Source organism: Loxodonta africana, chromosome 3 (genome assembly GCF_030014295.1).
Source record: "Loxodonta africana isolate mLoxAfr1 chromosome 3, mLoxAfr1.hap2, whole genome shotgun sequence".
Taxonomy (NCBI): Eukaryota; Metazoa; Chordata; class Mammalia; order Proboscidea; family Elephantidae; genus Loxodonta; species Loxodonta africana.
Genome location: NC_087344.1, coordinates 139,376,708 through 139,402,514, shown reverse-complemented (window position 1 = coordinate 139,402,514; position 25,807 = coordinate 139,376,708). Strand labels below are relative to the sequence as shown.

The 25,807-nt window shown below is 36.6% G+C and overlaps 1 protein-coding gene across 4 annotated transcripts in view; it reads left to right on the top strand.

Annotated features, from left to right (window-relative positions):
* The first annotated feature begins 3,305 nt into the window (after positions 1-3,305).
* Positions 3,306-25,807, top strand: part of PTBP2 (polypyrimidine tract binding protein 2) — an 84,470-nt gene continuing 61,968 nt past the window's right edge. For all 4 annotated transcript variants that reach the window (XM_064282229.1, XM_064282228.1, XM_064282227.1 and 1 more), the window contains exons 1-2: positions 3,306-3,408; positions 5,102-5,132. In XM_064282229.1, coding sequence (XP_064138299.1) covers positions 3,401-3,408; positions 5,102-5,132 — 39 coding nt within the window. In that variant the 5' untranslated portion in view covers positions 3,306-3,400. The remainder of the gene's footprint in view (positions 3,409-5,101; positions 5,133-25,807) is intronic.

Here is a 25,807-nt window from a genome sequence, read left to right as displayed (position 1 = left end):
GCAGCAGTAGAAGGCATGTGCTTTTTCTTTTTTAACAGCTTTTTTGAGATACAATTTACATACTCTGAAATTCACCTGCATTAGGTGTATAATTCAATGAATTTTAGTATATTTGCAGATTTGTATAACCACCACAATCTAGTTTTAAACCATTTGCATCATCCAAAAAAGAAACTTTGTGCCCATCTGTAGTCAGTGCCCATTCCCACTTCCAGCCCTAGGTAACCACTAAAACCAAAACCCTAGACTACTTTTTTTCAATACATATTTGCATTTTCTGTTCATTTTGTCTTTCTACCTTTCCAATTAGTTTTGCCTATTTTGAGTTGACTTCACCTATTTAAAAATACTTACAAAAATAAAATACTACCTAATTGATCCTATTATTATTCCATCTTCTCATAAGCGGAAGCTGCAACACGAAAAAGTTAAATGTCTTGGGTGCTATAAGCAAACGAGACTAGGAAAAAAATAAGAACACTATGAACAAGATCGTACTTCCTATTTTTATCGCATCAATATTAGAGCTCATTTTAACTCAGCATACACTGAAATTTAGATTTAATTATTGTTCACGTAAGTATAAATCTCTGTAAAAGGTCAAAAAATTTACCACTCAGAAGGGAAAGAAGAAATCATTATACTGAAAAAAAAGATATGGGTATGAAAATAACACTGTGCAAGCACTTCACTTTTTATTGCCTTATTTTGTTAGGAATCCATAAACACTAACATAATCTTGTCATATATTACAAAGGTTGGCCATCTGCTAACGTTGAGATTAATAATCTACCCCATGGTTAACTCATAAAATCATACAAATTTAGATTTCGAAGGGCTTTAGAAACTTATTCATGACATTTTCCCAGATTTATTTCACTAGATAGCAGCCAATCTAATTACTTTAGTGACATGCTTAACCTTTGTGAAAATCTCTGTATAGATTTATATGAATATTGTTGGCTGTTAAAAATCCAAAAGCCAAATTTGTGGCCAGTTCCTTCTCAAGTAAATAATAATAGTAATAATAAAAACAATAATGGATTATGATAGCACCCTTTATTGCGTATTTGCTATAGTCAGTCACTGGGTTAGGGAGGTGCTTCACATGCATTAAGATATTTAGACCTCACAACCATCTAGGATGTATGTCCTACTCTAATCCTATTTTACAGTAAAGGAAACTTTTTCCTAGAGAGATTAATGGACATGCACAACATCACCTAGATACTAAATGAAAGCTCCCAGACTTTAAGCAACATGCTTCTGTGGTACATGGGGCCCTGGCAGTGGTGCAGTGGTTAAGAGCTCAGGTGCTAACCGAAAGGTTGGCAGTTTGAATCCCCCAGCCACTCCTTGGAAACCCTACGGGGCAGTTCTACTCTGTCCTATAGGACCGTTATGAGTCGGAATTGACTCAACAGCAACGGGTGTATTCATTATTAAACTTCATTTATTTCATCTAGTACATTATGTGTCTTGACTTGTAAACAACTTTAAATTGTTTCTAGAAAGTGATAGGTTTAAATAAGCAAGCATATTGACTACTGTATGTTTGTAGGCTTGTATTTTGCTAGGATAAAAAATAAAGAAAAATGGGTTTTTGTGAATATAATAATTTCTTCTGCCACCTATGGACAGTTTGTTTTCGGCAAGATAAGGTGAGAACCAATCAATCAATACTGATTGAACCAATGGGGGAAATATAGAGAATTATGCTACAGTTCCCGCCCTTTGGGAACGTACATATTTAATTGTTGAATGACAATACATGTACGAAACCACAAATATGTAAAAAAAAAAAAATGCAGAGTGTGATTATTAATTGTACTGATAATAGGTCCTCTATGAATCACAAGTCAGTCGTTGAAGTGAAGGCATTGTAGAAAATTTGATTTGATTTTTTTTAAACATTACCAAATCCCTGAGGCAAATAAAGAATTTTTAAACATTTAAGTGCTTTGAAGAGCTCTAGCAAAGTATTTGGACAAGATGCTCTTCTAAGATTCCGCCTAACTTAAAAAATAGTATAATTTTAAGAATTAAAATAAATAAACCCGTTGCGGTCAAGTGGATTCCGACTCACAACGACCCTATCGGACAGAATAGAACTGCCTCATACGGTTTCCAAGGAGCACCTGGTGGATTTGAACTAGCTGACCTTTATGGTTAGCAGCCCTAGCTCTTAACCACTGCGCCACCAGGGTTTCTAATTACCTTAAAACGCAGTGAAATTTCAGTTAGTAGAAAGAGAAGATGTTTGGGCCTGAAGGAGATACACGAAAGCCCAGAGTGGGCATCGAAAAGTAACTGGATGGATGTAGGGAGTATTTTTTATTCTCGGGATTAAAAAGAGTGTGTGTATACTAGGACTGGGATGAAGGGTGGGAGAGAGGGAGGTTGCTGGCAAAACAGTCACAACTACTGAGCAAATTCTCCAAAGTTTGTTGACCCTCTGATAAACACACATTAAAGGAAAACGTCCAATATGCTATTAAAATTAAAATTGAGACTACAAGGCATATAGAACAGGAAGTCAAATTGTAAGCTTCAGACTCAGCTGCCCCCACGCCCACCCACACCTTCCCTTTCACGCCCCCAAATGTTAAACCATGACTATTTTCAGTATAAGCTCTTTAACACATTCATCAACCCGTGTGCGTATTTCCTACAGCTGCACCTAATCAAGTGAGATGAGACTCAGAAGTTCGTCTGGATGCAAAAGCCTATTTTCCGTCTGAAGAGATCTATTTGCTTTAGAAAGCATTGTTTTTATTAAACAATGGTCTTGTTTAATGGGGTAAAGTTTTTTATTCGATGGAATGGAGAGGGTCTGAAAATAAAAAATTGCATAGGAAGAAAGCTATAAAGTATTTTTTTCCTCCGCCTGCATTGGTCGGAGTTAGCCAAGTTGGCATTTCGATTTGAAGAAAAAGTGGAGGTTGTCTGGGGGCAGCCCTGCAGTCCAGGGGCCATCCTCCCGAGGTCCAGTGCAGAAGGTGTGGGAAGCTGAGGGGGGGGGGCGGTGGATGTCCCACTCACACCGCCCAGAGTTGGGCTATAGGGATTTCCTAGTGGAACACACAAAAAAGAGCCCACGACGCCATGCTTCGCAGCAGCAAGCCACGTCCCAGAGGACGGAGGGCGGAGGGACCCGGGCGCGGCGGCGCGGAGGCGGCTGCGCCCACTCCCCCTCGTCCCCGCGCCCCGCCGTTCGCCGCCTGCAGCCGGGGCCCGCGCGCTCGGCTCTTTCCGCCGCCGCCGCTGCCGCGCGCTTCCCCGTGCGCTCCGGCACCTTCGGCAATTTCCGTCGGGCTGTGGCCGCCATTTTCTCGCCGCTTGTGTGTCTCGCTGGCTGCGTGGCTCGGTTCTTGTGAGCGAAGCTTTGTCCGGTTCGGCAATGGACGGGTAGGTAATCGGGCCAGCGAGGAGGTGTGTGTGAGAGAGGAGTTGGAGCCTCCTTCGACCCGTTTAGGGGTCGTGCATAAACCCTCCGGCGGCCCCTCCCAGGGTTGGGCTGCCGTTACCCAACCCCCGCCCCATCGCACACACCCCTCCCTTTGCTTTCCCCGTTGGGTTTCTAGTCGAGAAAATGAGAAGAAAGCGGGTTATGCAGGCAGGGGAGGCTTTGGGGCGATGGCGGTGGAGACGACCCCGAGGAGGGAGAGGGCACCGGCTTGGCTGCGGGGGATGGGGTAGGAACCCCAGGACGTATCGCCGGTCCCTGCCCCCTCTAGGAGCCATTTCGATCCGTAACCTGGGATCCGAACCCCGGGCTGGCGGCGCCTGTGGGGAGTGAGGGAGTGTGATGGCCGGAGAGAGGCCTGTGTGGGGATTTCTGTGGGAGAGAGGAGAGAGGCACCCATTGTGAATCTGGCCATCCTAAATCTCCCTGGCCTCGCCCGGCCCGCCCTGACGGGGAGATGCCGGTGGCGGGAGCTCCCGGAAAGCGAAGGGGGAGCCGCTGGGGAAGAGGGGGCGGGGAGGGCGTGCGGCGGCGGGAGGAAAGCGGAGGGCAGATGTCATACTCCTTTGTTTTCACTGGAGTCTGTGGTGGGGGCGGGAGGCAGGAAAAAAATGGCTTTTTGTGGGGCCTAAGGACATTCAAGGCTTTGCAGGAGGGCCAGAAATTAAATCATTTGAAAAACGAAGTGTTTGTGGTCGACATCAGTCACATGTGCAAAGGCCAACAGCCATGGCAGAAACAAGAGTAGATAGTCGACACAGGGCCATCTTTTTAGCTACTTTGACCAGTTTCTGGAAAAACAAAAAGAACTACAAAAAGCCAGAACCATGCTGCATCTTTGCGAGCCCAAGGGTGGTGATAGAATGCTGAGTGAGATGAGGGGAGGGCTGGGGGACATGCTATGGACCAGTGCCTCTTTGGTATTACTGCTCCGGGTCTGAAAAGGCTCAATAATTTAACCCGTTGTTAGAAAGGGCACACTTCAGGGAGAAACTATAGGTGTAGTCAGCCTGTTTGGGGATAGAAAAACTATCACTTTAAAAGTACATTTCTTGGAACCAGTGACAGTACTTGAAGAACCAGAAGTAAAATGTACATTTATTTTGGTTAAGGGTCTAGAGTTTGGTGTTTTTTTAAGATGTTAAATGATGATCATTTAAAAGTTGTTAATAGAATTTAAGTCATCCTAAAGGTTACCTGGAGATTATTTTACATGAGGAAACAGATCCAGAGTTCAGTATTCCCCCCGATCAACTTGGAAACTGATGGCAAAACTTGCATTGGAATTCACGTTTCTGCTCTTAACAGGATTTACTGAAAAGTTGGTCTAAGTGTTAAATTATTAATCTAAATGTACTAACCTTGCGGAAATGGCATTTTATAGTGTTTTGAGTTTTGCCGTTTTTAGTATTTATTTAAAGTAATGTTCACAAATACCATGAGTCTGCTGAATTTTGCCTCACTTTGAAAGTTATTTCCAGAAAACCAGAGTGAAATAGTACAGAGAAGTGTCATTATCTGTGTTTTACTTTAGCATCTGTATTGAGGATGTATGGGAGATTTATGAACTACTCTAAAAAGTTGATAATCCACAGGAAAAAAAAGAGATTTAAATTATTTATTTTTTCTTTACAGAATTGTCACTGAGGTTGCAGTTGGCGTGAAGGTAGGATAAGATTGTTTGAAACTATTATGAAAGCAGGGATTGTTGAATCTGCTGTTTTCCTCATTAATGGAAGTTTTCAGTAAGCTTTTGAAAACAATAGTGTAGCTGACAAAACTCAACTATAAATCTTTTGTTGGATTTATAAAGTTGTATTACATAGGTCACTAGCTAGAATGATTATGTATATGTTTTTCTAAAACTGGCAATTTTGAGAATAACAGAGTAGGTATGAGTGGTGTTCAAGGAATTAAAAATGTTTTTTCAGGAATGGTTTCCTGTGAATACAAAATGTTATCCCAATTTTCTGAGGGGAGACTGGTTCTGAGTGGAATCAAGAGTGATATGACCTAGAATATATAATTTTATTAATCTAAGGTTTTTTTTTTTTTTTATTAACATTAGAAAACAAAATAGTTTTCTGACCTTTAAAAAGAAAGGAAACTTGTTTAGGCAGTTAGCTTCACACTTGCTCTAGAAGTAAAGAGCTGGTTTGTCTTTCTGCTAAAGGAGTATAGGCCGTATGGTAGAGATTGTTTGGAATCTCTGCTCACTCACTTTTTGGCCAGGCAAACTCCTGTTCATCCTTTAAACTTTAATTCTAGTGCTTAGTGCTTCAGTTGCCTTGGGTCTTTGCAGATTTTAACATCATGGTGTATGATAATTTTTTGTTTGCAAGCTTGTTTGCCCTGTTAGGGTCCTTGTTTTTTATCGATAATTTCTCAAGCGTGACACATCTACCAAGCGTAGTACTCACACTTGACAAATACAGTGAGATTTTTTTCCCTTACAAATGCTAGTAGTCTTGAGAGGCTGTGTGCTTACTCCATTGATGCTGATTATTCAAAATATTTTTTGGAACTCTTAAAATTGTGTTCATAACAGTGTGATAGTCTTTAGAGTATTCTTGAAGGTGGCCACTCTGTTTCTCAGGGGTGAATTTGACTAGTACTGTAATACACATTTTAACATTAAAATACTAAGTTATACAGTAGTGATACTGATATTTCTTGTGTGGTTTGTAAATTGTCAATTATTCTGAAAATGTTTATGGTATAATTACTACATTGTTGAAATGATAGTCTCTGAGGATGCTACTCTGAAGGATAACCTCGTAATTTAAAAAATTGTGTATATTAGGGTGCACTCAGTGTTTGCGGGGAATAATAAAAGGGTTGAAGTGTAAAAATAACCAAAAAAACCCAAACCTGTTGCCGTTGAGTCGGTTCCGCTCACAGCACCCCTATAAGACAGAGTAGAATTGCCCCATAGAGTTTCCAAGGAGCACCTGGTAGATTTGAACTGCCAGCCTTTTGGTGAGCAGCCATAGTCACTTAACCACTATACCACCAGGGTTTCCATGTGTAAAAATGAGTACAGTTAATTTACATGGGACTGGTTTAAAAATGTTTAAAGAGGATTTTGACCATAACAGATAATAAAATCTGAGCAAACCTGTACTAGGAAGAGACATTAGAACATGCAGTTGAGTTAGTTTGTCTTATGAGAGACTATAAGGAATTTATTAGGCATGACATGGTTAAAAGTTCTTGATTGTGATTTTTAATCTGTTGGAATAAGGTGAGAAGGTGGAGCTGCTAAATTTATCTGTTTGAGGGAAGTGAGCAAGTGACATGTGTATTTAATTCTCCCTGCCATCTTGAATGGATTTGATTGCACTGCATTGCCATATTACAGACCATTTCTAATTCTCCTTTGTTGCTGTGTCTTCTGCTTAACATCACATTCTCTTACTAGGTTGTCTAGGCATCCAGATATGCATCTGTAGCCCTCCGCTGATCCCTAGACCATCTATCCAACTCCCTATTTGATGTATTCTTTTAGTTATCTAGTGCTTTTTTTTTTTTTTTTCTCATTTCTTAAGATTATACGGCCAAAACTGAAGTCTTGAGTTCTCTCACTTTCCCAAACTTTTTTTTAACACCATTCTTTCCTAATTAAAAAAAGTGACACTACGAGTCATCTCTGTGATCAAGCCAAAAACAAGAGCTCGTTTTGGAGTCTTTTTTCTCTCTTCCCCTAATGTTTACCAGCAAAACATTTGGCTTTGTATCTGCAATATGTCCTCATTCTGTCTGCTTCATACCATATCCTGCATTACTACCTTAGTTCAAACCCATTGTTCTCTCACCTGGGCAACTATAATTCTAGTCTCCCTAGGTACTCTGGTGGTATAGTGGTTAAGAGCTACAGATGCTAAACAAATGTTCAGCAATTCGAATCCACCGGGTGCTCCGTGGAAACCCCGTGGGGCAGTTCTCTGTCCTGTAGAGTCACTGAGTCAGAATCGACTTGACAGCAATGGGTTTGGTCTTTTTTTTTTATATTTTTTTTTTAGACACTCTTCCAATTTTGCCTCTTTATCATCCATTCTCTTTGTAGTAGCCAGAAGATCTTTTTAAAATAAGTTATATCTTGTTACTTTCCTGGGTAAAGCCCCTGATTTGTTGCCCAGTGTGCTCAGTAAAGTTAAAATCTTATGTTGGTCTGCAAGGCCTCATATGATCAAACTTCATCCTTTAATCGTCCTCTTTCTTCCCTTACTTGTGCCAGGCATACAGCCCGCTGTTCCGTGAACACAGTGAACTCCCACCTTAGTGCCTTTGCACTGGCTGGTTTTATTCTCTCTGAAAATTTCTCACGCCAAATAAAATCTGTGTTATTAGCTGCTGCTTGAACTGCGGTTTAAATGACACCTTAGATAGCTACGCTACGCATCTAGTAGCTGCCTACCCTAGTAGCTGATTCGAATCCTCTCAGTCACATCATTGTTTGACTTTATCTTGTTAATTTGTTTTCTTGCTTATTTTCTGTTCTCTGCTCTGTAGTGGGAAACCCTGGTGGTGTAGAGGTTAAGAGCTACAGCTGCTAACCAAAAGTTCAGCAGTTCGAATCTGCCAGGTGCTCCTTGGAAACCCTATGGGGCAATTCTCCTTGCTTTCTCAAACCTGTGAGGGTCGCTATGAGTTGGAATCAACTTGACGGCAACGGGTTTCGTTTTTGGCTCTGTAGGGAACTAAATACTTGTCCATGTTTTAATATGTAGGCTTATTTCTTGAGTTCATACTGTGGAGACTGGGGAAGAGATATTGAGTTCTTTGGTGGTGGGGGGGAGCATATTTCATTTTATTTGGCATTGATATTTTCTAAGTTGAGATGATTGTAGAGTTTAAAGTCAGGGATAACTCAAAAGCTCAAGGTGTAGATGTAGTTGCCATCCAAACAGACTTCTGGAAGTGAATTCTGTAAGAGAATAAATGATACAAGTTTGAGGTGTCTGCTTCTACTGGATGAGGAGAAGAGGATCTTATAAAGACCCAGAAAGAAGTGAGGAGATTGGGAATATGATGTGTGGATATGGTTTATTGATTATACCAGTTTTTTGTGTTAGTGGTTTGATAGGAAAATATTAGAAAAAATACAAAAATAATTTCTACACATATTTTATCCATTATTTAATATAAAAGTTTGAATAACTGAAGTTATGTTTTAAAATTTTCTAAGTTACTGGTTAAGAATTTTTACTTTAGTGTCAGATATGTATACAAGTAATTAAGTTTTTTTTAAAAAGATTTTTTAAAAAATTAATACACGTACATGGGTAAAAAAAAAAAAAAATTCAATGTGAAGTATTTTCCTGGATTCCCAGACCTATTCCTTAAGGTGTAGGTAATTACTTAAAAACTTTTTTTTTATTCCTTTTTCCTGAAATTATTAGTTTATATGTTAAACTGGTTGCTGTTGAGGTTGATTCTAATTTTTGGCGACCCCATGTGTGCTCCGTAGGGTTTTCAATGACTGATTTTTCAGAAGTAGATTGCCAGCCCTTCCTTTCAAGGTCTCTTCGGGTAGACATGAATCTCCAACCTTTCACTTAGCAGCTGAGTATGTTAACTGTTGGCACCATTCAGGGACTCCTCCATTTACTTAGGTTTTTTTTAATTTAGCATTGTTTGTAGTTTTCACTGTGCAGATCTTTTGTTGGATTTATTTCTAAGTATTATTTTTTAATACCATTGTAAATAGTGTTTTTAAAAATTTCAGTTTCCAATTATTCATTGCTATCAAAAAATTTTTTTTTTCTCTAGCATATAGAAAAATAACTGATTTTTGCATACTGCTATTGTATTCTGCACTCTTGCTAAACTCCCTTATTAGTTCTAATAGCTTTTTTGGAGGTTGCATCAAATTTTCTGCATACACCGTTTGTGTCTGAAGGAAGTTTACTTCTTCCATCCCAATCTGGATTCCTTTTTTTTTTTTTTTTCTTCGTGCTATGGCTTCTAGTACAATGTTGAATTGAAAAGCTAAGAGTAAGCATCTTTACCTTATTCCTGATATTAAGGTAAAGCCCTAAATGGTATTATTTCTTCCTTAAATAATTGATAAAATTCACCTGTGAGGCCATGAGGGCCTGGTGTTTTCTTTCTGGGAAAGTTTTAATCTGTACATTTAATTTATTTAATAGATACAAGTTTATTCTGGGTATTTAATTCTTCAGTGAGCTTTGGTAATTTGTATCTTCCATAGAATTTGTTCATATCATCAAAGTTGATGATTTTTTTGCATAGTGTTTTTCATGATTTTACATTTTTATCCTTTTGATATCTTTAGAATCTATAATGATGTCACTTATTCCTGATAACTGGCAGTTCATGCCTTCTCTTTTTTTCCTCATCAGTCTGGCTGAAGATGTATTGATTTTATTAATCTTCTAAAAAAAATCAGCTTTTGATTTCATTGATTTTTCTCTGTTTCCTATTTTATTGACTTGCTGTTTTTATTTTTTTCTGTGTACTTTCTGTTTAGTTTGCTTATTTTCTGCTTAGTTAGCATTGAAGCTGATATCATTGGGTACCTTATCTAATTTAGGTGTTTAGTGCTATATGATTTCCTTTAGATACTGCTTTCAGTATGTTACTTAATTTCCAAATATTTTGGGGTTTCCATGTAGGAGCCCTGGTGGCATGGTGGTTAAGAGCTCAGGCTGTTAAGCAAAAGGTCAGTTCGAATCCACCAGCCACTCCTTGGAAACCCTATGGGGTGGTTCTATTCTGTGGGGTTACTGTGAGCCAGAATCAACTCATCAGCAGTGAGTTTGCTTTTGGTTTGGGCTACATCAGTACGTCTAATAATTTCCACACTGCATTCTTTTTTATTATTATTATTCGTTAGAATAGTAAGTTATCTTTTTAAAAGATTTTAACGGTAAGAAAAATCCTTCTACATTTCCTCCCATAGTTAGATGTTTGCATTTGTTAGTACTCTGCTCAGTACTTGAAGGGAGTTCTGTGCAGATCTCTGTAATTCTCTCTCCCTGCAACTCTTCCTTTCTGGTACTCTGCCATACACACTCTAGTTGTTTTGGTCTCCTTGAACTCTTGGCTCCTTTCAACTCAGGGAGTCTTCCAGTCTCTGCCTGGATTCCCTATCTAAGCTGTGCCGTGGTCTGAACTTACTCTCAAGGAAATAACCTGGGGCATTCATGGACTCAACTTCGTTTTTCTGTCAGGGATCATCGTTCTTCATTGCCTGATGTCCAGTGTTTTGAAATCCTGCTTCTGTATATTTTGTATCATTTTTAAATTGTTTTAACAGGATTAATTTAGTCCTGCCTGCTCCATCTTGGCTGGAGGCAGAAGTCCACTTTTTTTTTTTTTTTAAACCCCTCAGCTGCTGACTGAAAGGTTGGTGGTTCAGTTCTACCCCGATGTGCCTTAGGAGAAAGATCTGGCGATCTACTTCCAAACCATCAGCCATTGAAAATCCTATGGAGCACTGTACTACCCTGACACATGTGGGGTCCCATGAGCTATAATCGACTCAGTGGCAGCTGGTTTGATTTTTGGTTTAATTACGTAATAAAGTATCAACAGTTATACATCTATCTCATTCTTTTTTAATGATACTGATACTCTTATATGGACGTACCAAATTTAGTTCCTAAATTGATGGATATTTTGGTTTGATTCTAGTTTACAACTTAAAAGTGTGGAAATATTTAGAAGTAGAAATCCTGTGTCAAATAAAATTTACATTTAAAAATTTATGAAAACTGCAATGCCAAAGAATTCACTAATATGCAGTCCCATAAACTGTATGAGAGTACCTGTTTCTCCACACCCTTGACAGTTCTGGGTTTTAACAAAATTCAGCATATTAACTAATTTTAGGCTAAAAAAGTATCTTATGATTTACATTTTAAAATAGTTGAGATTTTTCATATATTTGCTGCTAATAGTTCTTTTTCTGTGAACTGCCTTTTTGTAATAACAACAAAAACAAAAACCAAACCTGTGGCCATCGAGTTGATTCCTGCTCATAATGACCCTGTAGGACAGAGTAGAACTGGCCCATGGGGTTTCCAAGGAGCGACTGGTGGGTTTAAACTGCCAACCTTTTGGTTGGCAACCGAGCTGTTAACCATTGCACCACCAGGGCTCTGCCTTTTTGTTTACTTAACCTATTTTAATGATCCTGTTTGTCTTATTTGTTACAACTCTTTGTAGAGAAAATTGTTTTCATATGCTTTGCAGATTCTTTTTCTTCCAGTTTATTTTTGTGTAGTATAATTTATTATTTTTTTGTCTACTGGGTACTTAATTCTGTTTCTTCATGCTTAAAATTGGGACTATAATAGTTACAAAGATTAAACGTGATTATGCATAAAATCCCCCATGTGCAAATAACCCCAGAAGCTGGACTGTATGAAGAAGAATGGGACATCAGTATTGGAGGAAGACTCATAAGTAACCTGAGTTATGCAGTGACACAACCTTGCTTGCTGAAACTGAAGAGGTCTTAAAGCACTTACTGATGAAGATCAAAGACCACAGCCTTCTGTATGGATTACACCGCAACATAAAGAAAACAAAAATCCTCACAACTGGACCAATAAGCAACATGATAAGTGGAGAAAAGATCGAAGTCGTCAGGGATTTCATTTACTTGGATCCGCAATCAATGAACATGGAAGCAGCAGTCACGAAATCAAAAGACGCATTGCATTGGGCAAATTTGCTGCAGAAGACCTCCTTAAAGTGTTAAAAAGCAAAGATGTCATTTTAAGGACTAAACTGCGCCAGACCCAAGCCATGGTGTTTTCATTCGCCTAATAAGCATGCGAAAGCTGGGCAATGAGTAAGGAAGATTGAAGAAGGATTGATGCCTTTGAATTATAGTGTTGGCAAAGAATACTGAATATACCATGCACTGCCAGAAGAACGAAGAAATCTGTCGTGGAGGAACTACAGCCGGAGCGCTCCTTAGAAGCAAGGATGGTAAACTGTGTCTAACATACTTTGGACCTGTTGTCAGGAGGGATCAGTCCTTGGACAAGGACAACATGCTTGGTAAAGGGTCAGCAAAAAAGAGGAAGATGCTTAAGGAGGTGGATTGACACAGTGGCTGCCACAGCGGGCTCAAGCATAACAGCAATCATGAGGATGGCGAAGGACTGGGCAGTGTTTCATTCTCTTGTCCATAGGGTCACTATGACTCGAAATGGACTTGACGGCACCTAATAACAACAAATGCATAAAATGTATTTTTTTACAAACTAGGTCCTCAACGTAAAGTGATGTGCACTGTATGAACAGCATCCAAGTTTTATAGCTTTAGGTCCCATGTTTAAATTTCCACTACTCTTTTATAAATATGCTATAGTTATTCAGCTTTCGTTGATTTTAGGCTCCTTTTTGTTAGATCAGTGAGACTATAAAACAAGAAAGGAAGTTTGTGAATTTTTAATGAGGTTTGTTACATTTCTTTAAAATAGCTTTTTACATTCTTCCCAGTTTGGAATTTCTTGTAATTCCAGGGTTCATTTCTATACTCTACCGTCTTGCCGAGGTGAAATCTTTGCAAAATAATGTGTCTGTTATTTAGGAAGACAGAAACATGGAATGATTGCAGGATGACAAGGTGATACCCAGTATTGAAAAATGTTAACTTTTACATCGCAGATTTTAAATACAGGGAAATTTTAGGCAGTTCTCTCTTTAGTAAGTTAACTAAATGAAGACTTAACAACTGGGTGACTAATTGAGGTCCTGTTTGTGAAAATAAGTTGTTAGCTTTTTCCAAGTTGGATTTTACTAGTTTTCTGAAAGCACTGACTGTAAATTGTCAGAACTCGGTTTACATTGTGATGTGGCTGTTGAATTCACCATCATTGGCTTTCTTAGATAAATTACAATTAAATAATGCTAAGAAACCTTTGTTTTTGTTGTTGTTAAATATAACTGGTTGTTTGTAATTGATATGTTATTGGAAAACTGTTTTGGTTTTTAGATTTTTATTTTTCTTAAAATGCAATGTGTGCATAATGCTAGGGTATTTGTATCAGAATTTCAATTTACAGACATAGTGTTTCTACTAAATCTGACTGCACTGTGTTAAAAACTAGTTCACAGACAATTGAGACAGAATATGCATACGCTCCTTAAGGAGCAAGGACCTTGTTTGTTTAGTTTACTACTAGTCCATCTTTAACAGTGCATATTACATAGTGCATACTTAGTAAATATTTAATGACTGTTGAATTGGCTTCATCTCATAATTTCATGAGACATTTATCAATAAAAAGATAAATAACAATTTTATTGCACAACAGTCTTCCTGTTTGCTGAAGATGTAGAAGAAACATTGTCTTCCAGGACGTCACATAGTTGAAGAGATAACCTCACAGGGTTTTAATTTTAATTAAGTGCCGTATTGCTGTAGCGGGAGATATTAGTTTTGGTCTGTAAGTTCCAAGTAGGTTTCATGAAAATAAGTGGGGTGTGACCTGTGTCTGGTAGATAAGTGGCAGAGTGAGGAGTATACAGTGAGATAACATGAACAAAGTTTTGGAGATGGGATGGCACAATTCATGGCCATTGAACAGGGAGCTGAATAATTTGGGTTTGAGGTACACTGTGATTAAAATATGTAATTTAAGTGTGTGTATATATATTTTTAATCCACAAGAAGGCAGGGGATGAGGAAAAACTAAACGAAAAAATGGGTCAGAAAGCGAGCTCGTATTTTGGAAGTGTTAAGAGAGGCTCTTATGGAGGATTTCTTTGAGCCTTTAAACAGCTTTTGAGAGAGGAATTGTCCTTGTTCATTTCAAGTGGAGGAAATTATAGTGATAGCAATGAGGAGGAAAACTGGGACATGTTGGAGATAAGTAGTTTGTTTGGAATGTAGATTGGAATAGTATGAGACAAAACCAGAAAAGTAGTTTGGACCATAATATGGAGAGCTTTGAATGCAAAGAATTTGCAGAGAGAACCTTGGAAGATTTGACCTGCTTGTTTAAATAAACTTTATTATTGAATTTGTTGTATATGTTTTGAAAACCACTATTGTAGTATTTTTTTTTTTTTTAACTAGTTTTGTTGTCAAGTCACACTACTGACTAAATATTTATGGGCTATTTTAAGGATTCTAGTCCCCATTTTTTAATGAACTTTTGAAAAGACCAGGGTTTTATGATGTTGAAGTCCTCTAATCGACATACTTCCACTTCCCTTAATTTCCCAAAAAGATACTTTACAATTTCATGACATATAATTACGATAGTCGTAATATGACTAGAGTTTTAGGGTAAGACATAAGTAAGTATTGACTGTTAAGAGAAATACTCTATTCAGTAAAAACTGCAAAGTTTTGCTATACTTATTTTTGTTAGTCTAACTTATAAAAATGAACAAGTGGTAATCATTGCAAAACTCCAAGAATGTAATGAGTGCCACTGAATTGTACGTGTAGAAACTGTTGAGTTGATGTATGTTTTGTTGTGTATATTCCCAGCAACAACATAATAAAAAACAAGTGGTATGTATAAGCTCCTGCTTGGCCTTTGTTTGAATGAATTTATGTGGTATATTCTTAAAAGATTTTTGTTTTTTCAGTATTACTGGTTACATTGATTGGGCTTGAGCCACTGCTTTACTGCTTAATGTATGCTATGGACAAGTCATTTATTCTCAGTCATCTTTTCGTAGTTTATAATATGGGGATGATTATTCCTATCTCAAGTGATTGTCGTGAAGATAAAAATACGACACTGACGTAGATAGGAGCAGTTTAGAGTATCTCTCACATACACAATGAACTATTAAAAAAAAAACCATATGGGGGTTTTAATACAAAAATACCACTTTTAAAATTTTGGAATAAAATATGTACACTTCTAATGTGGGAGTATTTAAGGAGCACATCAATTATCCTGTAATCTCTAATGTCTTTTTATAACAGCATAATAAAATACATTTATAGATTAGTAATTTTTTTCTGACTTTGTGAATATTCTGATTTATTTTTAAGTTTTCATTGTCATATTTTCAAAATATATTTCCTTGGTGAAATAAATACTCAGTTTTACATGGCTGTTGATGAGTGATCCTTGATATACTTTAGAAATGAATGCTTTGTTCATATTCTTTTTCTTAGTGTTTTATCTTGGTAACTCTTAGAAGGAAATGATCAGGTGTGTGTGTATTTTATATATACAGGTGTTGATTTACATTAAATCATAGAAATAATATAAATGTAAAATGATAAAATAAATTATGTAGCTGCAGGGAACTAATAAACATTAGAAATGTTTTCTAAATACTTTTAATGTAGTGAATTAAAAGCAGTGTTTTAAAAAAAAATGCTGTATATACAATTTCTGTGTGTTTCAAAAGCTGAAGGGAAGTACAAAGAGATGGAGTTGTTCCTCCTTGTTGATGAGGTTAATTTTTTTATTCTTTCTACGAATTCCAAATTTCCCAATATGATTTATTTTGTAATGAGATAGAAATACCTAATTTACTGTTTTGATAAAATTAGTTTTAACACGTAGCTTTTGTAGTTTCTTTAAAAAACAGTATATATCATAATTTGGTATCAATCTTAAATGATGTCTATTTCAGATTGATTGTTTAGTAGGTCTTTGTTTCTATTATGAAAGAAAAATAATTGTTAAAGTACTGAGGATTACCATTTAGAGGATAATACAGAAAAGTATAAAACTTTTATGAGTTGTGCTTTTTTATTTGGTATTTAGTTTTAATATATGGTTACATGCTGCATAACTCTCGTCAGGGCAACGTCCGAGTGCGTATATGTCTGTGGTCTCAGAAGGTTGTGATAGAGTTTATAAATTCTGATTGGAGAACAGGACGTAGCAGATTTAGGGATGTCACACTGGAAAGTCACAATGATCCTCAAAAACAAAGGAAAAATTATTCGAGCTGTTAAAGGATCGGCTCCACAAACTACAGGGTTAAAAAAATTCGAAAGGGGGGCCTATATCAGATATGGAGAAATTGCTAATGATGTGAATTGAGCTCTGTACACAAAAGCGAAGTCAGCTCATTGATGATCACTGTTAAGGCATGAAGCTTGTTTGAGATGCTTAAAAGAGAAAAGCAGGACCAGACTATGATATTGAGTTTAGTGCTAGCTCTGGGTGGTTCAAACACTTCAAAAACCGTTTTTTGCTGCCAAATGGTGAGTCTGCAAGTGCTGATGCGAAGGCAGCAGAATTTTTTTAAACCTTAGATAGATTAGTTGTAGAGGGAGGTTATTTGCCCTAGCAAATTTTTAATATGGATGAAACCTCCTTGTTTTTATGGAAGTGAATGCCTGAAAGGACCTTCATCCATAATACGGTTTTCGCACAACATCCAAATCACGTGACTTCTTGTTTCACAGAACGTATCATGTACGATAAGCAATGCGTGACCATATACTTTTTAAAAATGAAGTATTTAATATAAAAAGGCACCTTTTCTCAAAGTGTGGTCTGGGGACCCTTGAGTATCCCTGGCATGCTTTCGGGGAATCTGCAAGGTTAAAACTATTTTCATTACTAATAGTAAGATATAGCTTTCATTTACTCATAAGTGTATAATAAGAGGTTTAAATATAGTTATTTTTCATAAAATTGATTAATGTGTAATGGGTTTATTACTAAATGAATTTAAAATATTATAAAAATTTCTCAGATATGATTTCTAATATGGTGAGCACTGGCAGAATATAGAACATATCCAAACAAACAAATGCTCATTGGAATTCTCAAGTATAAAGGGTGCTGTAAGAGTGTAAAGACCAAAAAAATTGAGAGCCACTGATGATGATAATCCAATAACACCTGTTAGGATTGAATTGTGTCCCTCCAAAAATGTGTGTAAACTTGGCTAGTCCATGATTCCCAGTATCATGTGATTGTACAGCATTTTGTCATCTGATACGATTTTCCTGTGTGTTGTAAATCCTACCTCTATGATGTTAATGAAGTGGTATTAGCAGCAGTTATGTTAATGAGGCAGGACTTAATCTACAAGATTAGGTTGTGTCTTGAGTCCATCTCTTTTGAGATATAAAAGAGAGAAGCCACAAGTAGAGAGGCAGGAGGCCCTCATACCACCAAGAAACAAGAGCCAGGAGAATACTGTGTCCTTTGGACCCTGAGTCCCTGTGCTGAGAAGCTCCTCGACTGGGTAAGATCCATGACAAGGACCTTCCCCCAGAGGTGGTACCGTGAACTCAGACTTCCCTAAACTGTGAAAGAATAAATTTTTCTTTGTTAAAGCCACCTACTTTCGCTATTTTTGTTATAGCAGCATTAGATAACTAAGGCACCTGCGTACCAAAATACTAGTACAGATGAAGCCTCCTGCGTGTATTTTCCCCACCACCACCCTAGGTAACCACTACTCTGAATTTGATGTTTACCATTCCCTTGAAATTCTCTATAGTTTTACTACATGCTTATTTATCTTAAGCAGTCACGTGATTTTGTTTTGCATGTTTAAAGTATACACCTACTGTATGTAGTTTGTAATTTGCTTTTTGTTTGATACTATTTTTGTTTTATGTTTTACTCCAAGTTTGTAAGTGTAAGCTCTAATTCATGTTTTTGTTGCCATATAGTGTGTGACTATATGAATATACCATTACCCTGTTGACAGATCTTGAGATTGTTAGAATTTTTTCCTATTAAAAACTTGCTGTGAACATTCATATGCATATTTCTATATGTATCTAAATTAGAATTTGTCTAGAAGTTGAACTGATGGATTATAGAGAGGTACTGCTGTCAGGTTTACTCTGACACATGGCTTATGAACAATAGAACAAAATGTCATCTGGTCCTGTGTCATCCTCATGATATTGTCGGAATGTTCAAGGTCATTGTTGTGGCTTTGTGCCAATCCATTTCACTGAGTCTTGTCCTCACCCTAGCCGTCCCTCTACTCCACCAAACATATCTTCCTCTATTTATTGTCCAAAGCAAGTGAGTCAGACAGTGTTCTGTTGTGATCTGTAGGTTTTAATTGGCTAATTTTCAAAAGTAGATCTCCAGTCTTTTCTTCCTGGTCTTAGTCTGGAAGCTCTACAGAAACCTGTTTACTGTGGGTGACTGCTGATATTTCAAATACCAATGGAATAGCTTCCAGCATCAGAAAAACACACAAGGTACCACAGTATGACAAACTGACAGAAAATGGGCTGGATTATAGGATATATCTAGTTTCAGGTTCACTGGATATTAGCATGTTGCTTGCCTAAGTAATTGTGTTAATTTATGCTCCATCAGTAACATATGACAATTCCTGTTCCTTTGTATCCTCTCTGATAATTACCATGGTCAGACTTCTTAATTTTGTCAGTTTAATTATTGTCAATATAATGTACATGCGAACGGTTTCTTGTTGTGGTTTTTATGAATTCCCTATTGCAATGGTTAAGCACTCAGCTGCTACATGAAAGGTTGGCAGTTCAAACCCACCAGCCACTCTGTGGAAGAAAGATGTGGCGATCTGCTTCCATAAAGATTTCAGCCTCAGAAACCTTTGGGGGCAGTTTTACACTGTCCTATAGGATTGCTGTGAGTCGAAATCGACTTGTTGGCACTGGATTTGGTGGTTTTTGGTTTACTATTGATGTTTTTTTATTAGTTTATTGGCAATTCATGTTCCTTCTCTGTTAAATGTGTGTTTATATAGGCTGTCAGTTTTCTTTATGTAGTTATGCATCTTTTATGTAGCTTATCTTTTTCTTATTGATTCATATGCATTTTTATGTATTCTGGATACTAACAGGAAATCCTGGTGGTTAAAAGCTACAGCTACTAACCAAAAGGTTGGCAGTTCATATCTGCCGGGTGCTCCTTGGAAACTGTGGGGCAGTTCTCTGTCCTGTAGGGTTGCTGTGAGTCGGAATTGACTCAGCAGCGGATTTGGTTTGGATACTAATGCTTTGTCAGGTATATGTGCTGCAGATAATCCCTCTGCTGATCCCCTTGTCTCCTGTTTGTGACTGTTTTTTTTTTTTTACTTTGATGAATAGAAGTTGTAACATCTGAAATTGATTTTATGTCTTTCTTTTGAGATTTTTAAATTTAACTCAGTATATTATATACAGTCTTGTGAATTTTCTTCCGCAAGTTTTAAAATTCTGGTTTTCACTTTTAGAGCCTCATTACACCTGGAGTTTATTTTATGTGTGCAGTGTGTGGTAAAGTTTTATTTTTTCCCTTATGGATAACAAACTGAGTACCCACTGAATAGAATAGTCCATTTTTTCCTCACTGATTTGCAGTATCAATTTTGTCAGGTTTTCATATATGCATGGAACTGTTTCTGGGCTATCTGTTCTGTTTCATTGTCTGTTTTGGTACCAGTACTACAGTGTCTTAATTACTATAGCATCAGAACAAGTCTTGAAATCTTGTAGGGTGGATTTCACACGTTTGTCAATTAAAATTGTTTTGGCATTTTCTTTACTGTATGTAAAATCAGTTGACCAAGTTCCATGATGAATTTTTGAGTTTTGATTATAATTGCATTAATTTTATAAGTTAATTGGGGATATTTGTATTTGCATATTTAATAAAATAAAATGGCAGTGTTTGCTTGAGCTCAAAGGCAGAGAACTATAACATTTCTTTGAGGAATTTCCCATTTGTTTACCATAATATTGTCTCATTACAAAAGATATGCTTAAACAAATTATAGTCTGTTCACTCAGTGGAATACTATACAACAATAAAAGACCAATGATGAATTCTTGAAACATCTCATAACATGGAGGAATCTGGAAGGTATTATGCTGAGTGCAATTAGTCAGAAAAGGACGAATGTTGTATGAGATCACTATTTTAAGAACTCAAGAAAAGTTTAAACACAGAAGAAAACATACTTTGATGGGTAGGAGGGTGAGGAGGGAGGGGGAGGATATTCACTAATAGTAGGTAAGAATTATCATAGGTGAAGGGAAGGACAACACACAATAGAGGGGACGTCAGCACAGTTGGACTAAACCAAAAGCTAAGAAGTTTCCTGAATACAACCAAACTTTGAGGGACAGAGTAGCAGGGTTGGGGGTCCAGGGACCATGGCTTCAGGAGACATCTACGTCAATTGCTATAGCAAAGTTTGTTAAGAAAATGTTCTGCAACCCACTTTGATGAGTGGTGTCTGGAGTCTTAAAAGCCAGCAAGTGGCCATCTAAGATGGATCAGTTGGTCCCAAGCCACCTGGAGCAGAGAAGAATGAAGAACACCAAAGACACAAGGAAAATATGAACCCAAGAGACAGAAAGGGCTACATAAACCAGAGACTCCATCAGCCTGAGACTGGAAGAACTAAATGGTGCCCGGCTACCACCAGTGACTGCCCTGACAGGGAGCCCCTGATGGAGCAGGAGTAAAGTGGGATGCAAAATTCAAATTCTAGTAAAAAGACCAGACTTAAAAGTCGTACTGAGACTGAAGGGACCCCAGAGATTACGGTCCCTGGATTCTCTGTTAGCCCAAAACTAAAACCATTTCGCAAGGCAATTCAGACAGAGAGTAGACTGGACTGTGAGACATAAACTGTTACTGGCAAGGAGTGTGCTGCTTAGCTCAAGTAGGCGCATGAGACTAAGTGGGTGGGTCCCGTCCAGAGGCAAGATGAAAAGGCAGAAAGGGAGAGGAGCTGGTTGAATGGACATGGGAGATACAGGGTGGAAAGGAGGTGTCAACTAGGGTCACATAACAATGTGTGTATAAATATTTGTATGAGAAACTAACTTGAACTGTAAACCTTCACTTAAAGCATGATAAAAAAAATAAAAGGCACGCTTAATGCAGAAGGGCATAGAGGAAAATAAGTTAATCACCAGTATTCCCACTACCAAAGCTAATCATCATTGTATGTACTTCCCATAATTTTTTCTGAGTAGTTAGAAGGATTTTAAACAGCTTTTATGTAATTCCCATGCCTTTTGAAGGAGGTTCAGGAGGTGAGGGAACAGTAATATTTTGATAAGTAGTCCATTTCTCCTTAAAGTTTATTCAGTGATTTAGCATTTTCCTAAAAAATTGTCTTTTGAGAGTTTCAAATTTCTCAGACCTATTATATAGCATTTTAAAATTTTCTCTTTTTTATTACTAATGTTGAACATTTTGTTTTCTCCTATTTATTGAGAAAACAAAATGTTCAACATTAGTAATAAAAAGGCATCTTATGAGAGATTTATTTTACTGTTTTTTTTCAAAGAACCAGCTTTTATATTTATTTTTTATTGTTTCATAACTCATAAATTTGTTTTTATCTTTTTCTACCTTATGTTAGATTTCTTTTACTGTTATATCTTGGTTACTTTAAGTTAGAGTCTGAACCAGTTTATTTTCTTGCTTAAAAATTAATACATTCACCGTTAAGAATGAGCAATTATTATTGTTTTGGCAATACTTTTTGGCATTGAAAGATCCCTTTTTTTAAAAACTTCATTTTAAAAGTTTCAAAATACACAAAGGTAGAGAAAGTGGAATTATAATTCACTTCTTTTTCCTTCCTGTTGGAGAATATTACAGCAAATCTCAAGAGATTATATATCATCCCCAAATACATCAGTATCTGCTTCTAACAAATAGGCTCTTTCTCTGGAAAATAGCGTTGATACCATTATTATACCTAATACAGTATAAAGTAACTTTTTAATATCATCTGCAGCAGTGTTCAAAATTTCTCAGTTGCCTAAAAAATCTTGGCCTTTTTCCTTTTAAGTTAGGAATCAAGGAAAGTCCATGGATCAATGTGGTTTATTTTTCTTCTCTTAAGTACCTATTACAGTTTAACACCTGCCCCTCTTTTGTTCCCATTTCTTTGTTAGAGAAACTGGGTCATCTATCCTGCACAATTTGCACATTCTGGATTTGGCTGATTGTATCTCCAAGTTATCATTTCATATGTATCTCATATTCTGTATATTTCCTGTGAACTTATAGAGGGGGTTCGATCAGATTCAGGTTTATTTTTAGCAAGAATATTTTATAGATATGCTTTATAATTTGCATTGTATCATACTGGGAGGAACATAATGTCTAATTTTTGTGATATTATTAACATTTGTCATCCTGATGCATCCATTAGAGAATGCTCCATCATGCTTTCACCTAATAGGTTTTAGTAAGTATTGATTGCATAATTTGATTGGGTATTAAAAAATGGTGATACTCTTATCATTTTTCCCCTACATATATTAGCTAGAATCCCTCTATTAAAACTTTTTCCAGTACCTATTTGATCACACCGAAGTACACCTTGTGTAAGAAAAGCAAGCTAGATTTGTCCTTTTGTGTCCGACTTATTTCATTTAGGATATTTTCAGGGTCCATCCGTGTTGTCGCACGAGTCAGAACTTCACTTCCTGTTATGACTGAGTAATATTCCATTGTATGAATACACCTTTTTTTATTCATTTATCTGTTGGACACTTGGGTCGTTTCCACCTTTTGGTTTTGTTAAATTTTTTGTATTGTATGAGGTACAGGTATGGGTCCAACTTCATTCTTTTATAGGCCATGGTCCACTTGTTCCAGCACCATTTATTAAAGAGACTCTTCTTTCACCATTGAATCAACTTAGCACCCATCCATACAGTGGAATTAATTGACCATAAATGTATGGGTTTGCTTCTGGACTCTCAGTTCTATTCCACTGGTCTCTATTTCTATCCTTATACTAGTACAAGACTGTTTCAGTTATTGTAGCTTTATAGTATGTTTTGAAGTTAAGAAGTGTGACTCTTCTTACTTTGTTCTTTTTAAATATTGCTTTGACTATTTAGGGCCTTTTGCAGTTCCTTATGAATTTGATAATTGACTTTACTGTTTCTGCTAAAAGGCTGTTGAGATTTTGATAGGTGTTGCGTTTGTAGATCATGTTGGGTAGCATAGGCATCTTAACAGTATTAAGTCTTCCACTCTGTACATAGGATATCTTTCAATTTATTTAGATCTTTATCATTTCTTTCAGCAATATTTTATGGTTCTCAGTGGACAAGTCTTTCACCTACTTGGTTAAATATATTCCTAGGTAGTTTATTCTTTTAGATGCTATTGTAAATGGAATTGTTTTCTTAGTTTTTTTTTTTTTTTCCTATGGAGATTGTTCATTGTTGGTGTATAGGAACACAACTGATTTTTTGTGTGTTGATCTTGTACCTTAAAATTTTGATGAATTCATTTTTTTTTAGCTCTAGTAGCTTTCTTGTGAATTCTTTGGGATATTATATATATATATATATATATATATATATATATATATATATATATATATGGGATCATATCATCTAAGAATAGAGGTAGTTTTACTTTTTCCTTTCCAGTTGGATATATTTTATTTCTTTTTCTTGCCTAATTGCTTTGGCTAGAACTTCCAGTAGTGTTGAACAACAGCAGTGAAATGGGCATCCTTATCTTGTTGTTGATGTTAAGGGAAATGCTTTCAGTCTTTACCGTTATTGAGCATGATGTTAGCTCCGTGTTTTTGATAAATGCCCTTTATTATGTTGAGGAATTTCCCTTCTACTCCTAGTTTGTTGAGTGTTTTTGTAATAAAAGGTTGATGGCTTTGATGAGGAAACTGGTGGCATAGTGGTTAAGTGCTGTGGCTGCTAATCAAAAGGTTGCAGTTTGAATCCACCAGGCGCTCCTTGGAAATTCTTTAAGGCAGTTCTACCCTATCCTACAGGGTTTCTGTGAGTTGGAATCGACAGCAACGGGTTCAGTTTTTTTTTTTTTTTTTTATGAAATCCCTTTTGTGTACCAATTGAGGTGATCATTTGGTGGTTTTTCTTTTAATGTGGTATATTACATTGGTTTGTTTTCTTATGTTGATCCACCCTTGCATTCTTGGGGTAAATCTCACTTGAATAATTCTTTTAGTATGCTGTTGGATTTGGTTTGCTAGTATTTTGTTGAGAATATTTACATCATATTCGTCAGGGATATTGGTCTTTATTTTTCTTTTATTGTACCTTTTGCTTTGGTATAAGGGTAACACTGGCCTCCTAGAATGAGTTACATAGTGTTTCCTAGTCTTCAATTCTTTGGAAGCATCTCAGAAGGATTGGTGTCAGTTCTTTAAATGTGTGATAGAATTCCCCAGTGAAGCCATCTTGTCCAAGACTTCTCTTTATTGAGAGGTTTTTAATTACTGATTTAATCTATTCATTTGTTATGGCACTGTTGAGATTTTCTTCTGAAGTCAGTTTAGGTAATTTATGTGTTTCTAGGGATTTGTCCATTTCATTGAGGTTAATTCAATCTGTTGACGTGCAGTTGCTTATCGTGTTCTCTTGTAATTCTTTTTATTTCTGTACGGTTGGTAATAATGACCCTACTTTCATTTCTGATTTTAGTTATTTGCAGTTTTTTTTTTTTTAATAGACTGTGGTTGTTGATTTTCTTTTCATTTTATATTTTGCTTATATATTCTCCAAGTTCACAGCTTGTCTTTTCACTCTTTTATGGTGTTTTTGGAAGTTATACTTTTATGAACTAGTTAGAAATTATTGGCATGTTCCCAGTATTTCTCTGCTAATTTTTATTTTTCCCTGGTTATGGATGTCTTCCATGTTGATTGTTGGAAGTCTTTAAAGCAATCCTTCATAACTTCTTAAGTTTTCAACTGTTGTTGAAATACACTTTCTTACATAGAAATTTTGTGACCACATTATAGTAGAATTTGTCATCAGTATTTTATGATTAGTTTGGTTTGTGTTTTAATTTCAGAAGTCTTACCCAGCAATCATAAAGATATTTCCTTTTAAAATTTTACCTTTCAAATAATTGTCTAATACATCAGAAAATTTTTTTGTGTGTGTGTATTGTATTTGATAGGGATGCAGTTTTGTTTCTTTGCCCTTGTAGGGATAACCAATTAAATTAAAATTCACGTGCCAGTTCTTCTATGAGTAGATAACATCTTAGGGTAAAGGCTAAGCTCTTCTAACAAAATGAAGAATATAGGGACATAAATAGGCTAGAACTTTTATTTCTCTCATAAACAAAAAATCCTGCTAGTCTAGGAAAATGGAACCACTTTGCTCCTTGAGGTTATTCACCAGGCCAACTTTTTCATCTTTTTGCTTCAGTATTCTAGGCTTAGACTTTTGTAATTATCTGTATGATCTGATGTTGTATAGTTGTGTCACCTTTTTTTCTCTTAATTATTCTTCCTGGAGGTTTGTCTGTTTTGTAGTCCTGTTTAGAAAATCAGCTTTTGCTGTTATTTATCCTCTTCATTGTATCTTTGTTTTCTCTATTCTATATTTTTACTGGTTGTATGAATTAGTGCTTTTCCCATCTCTGGTAGGTAGGTGGCACTGAGTTCTTCCTG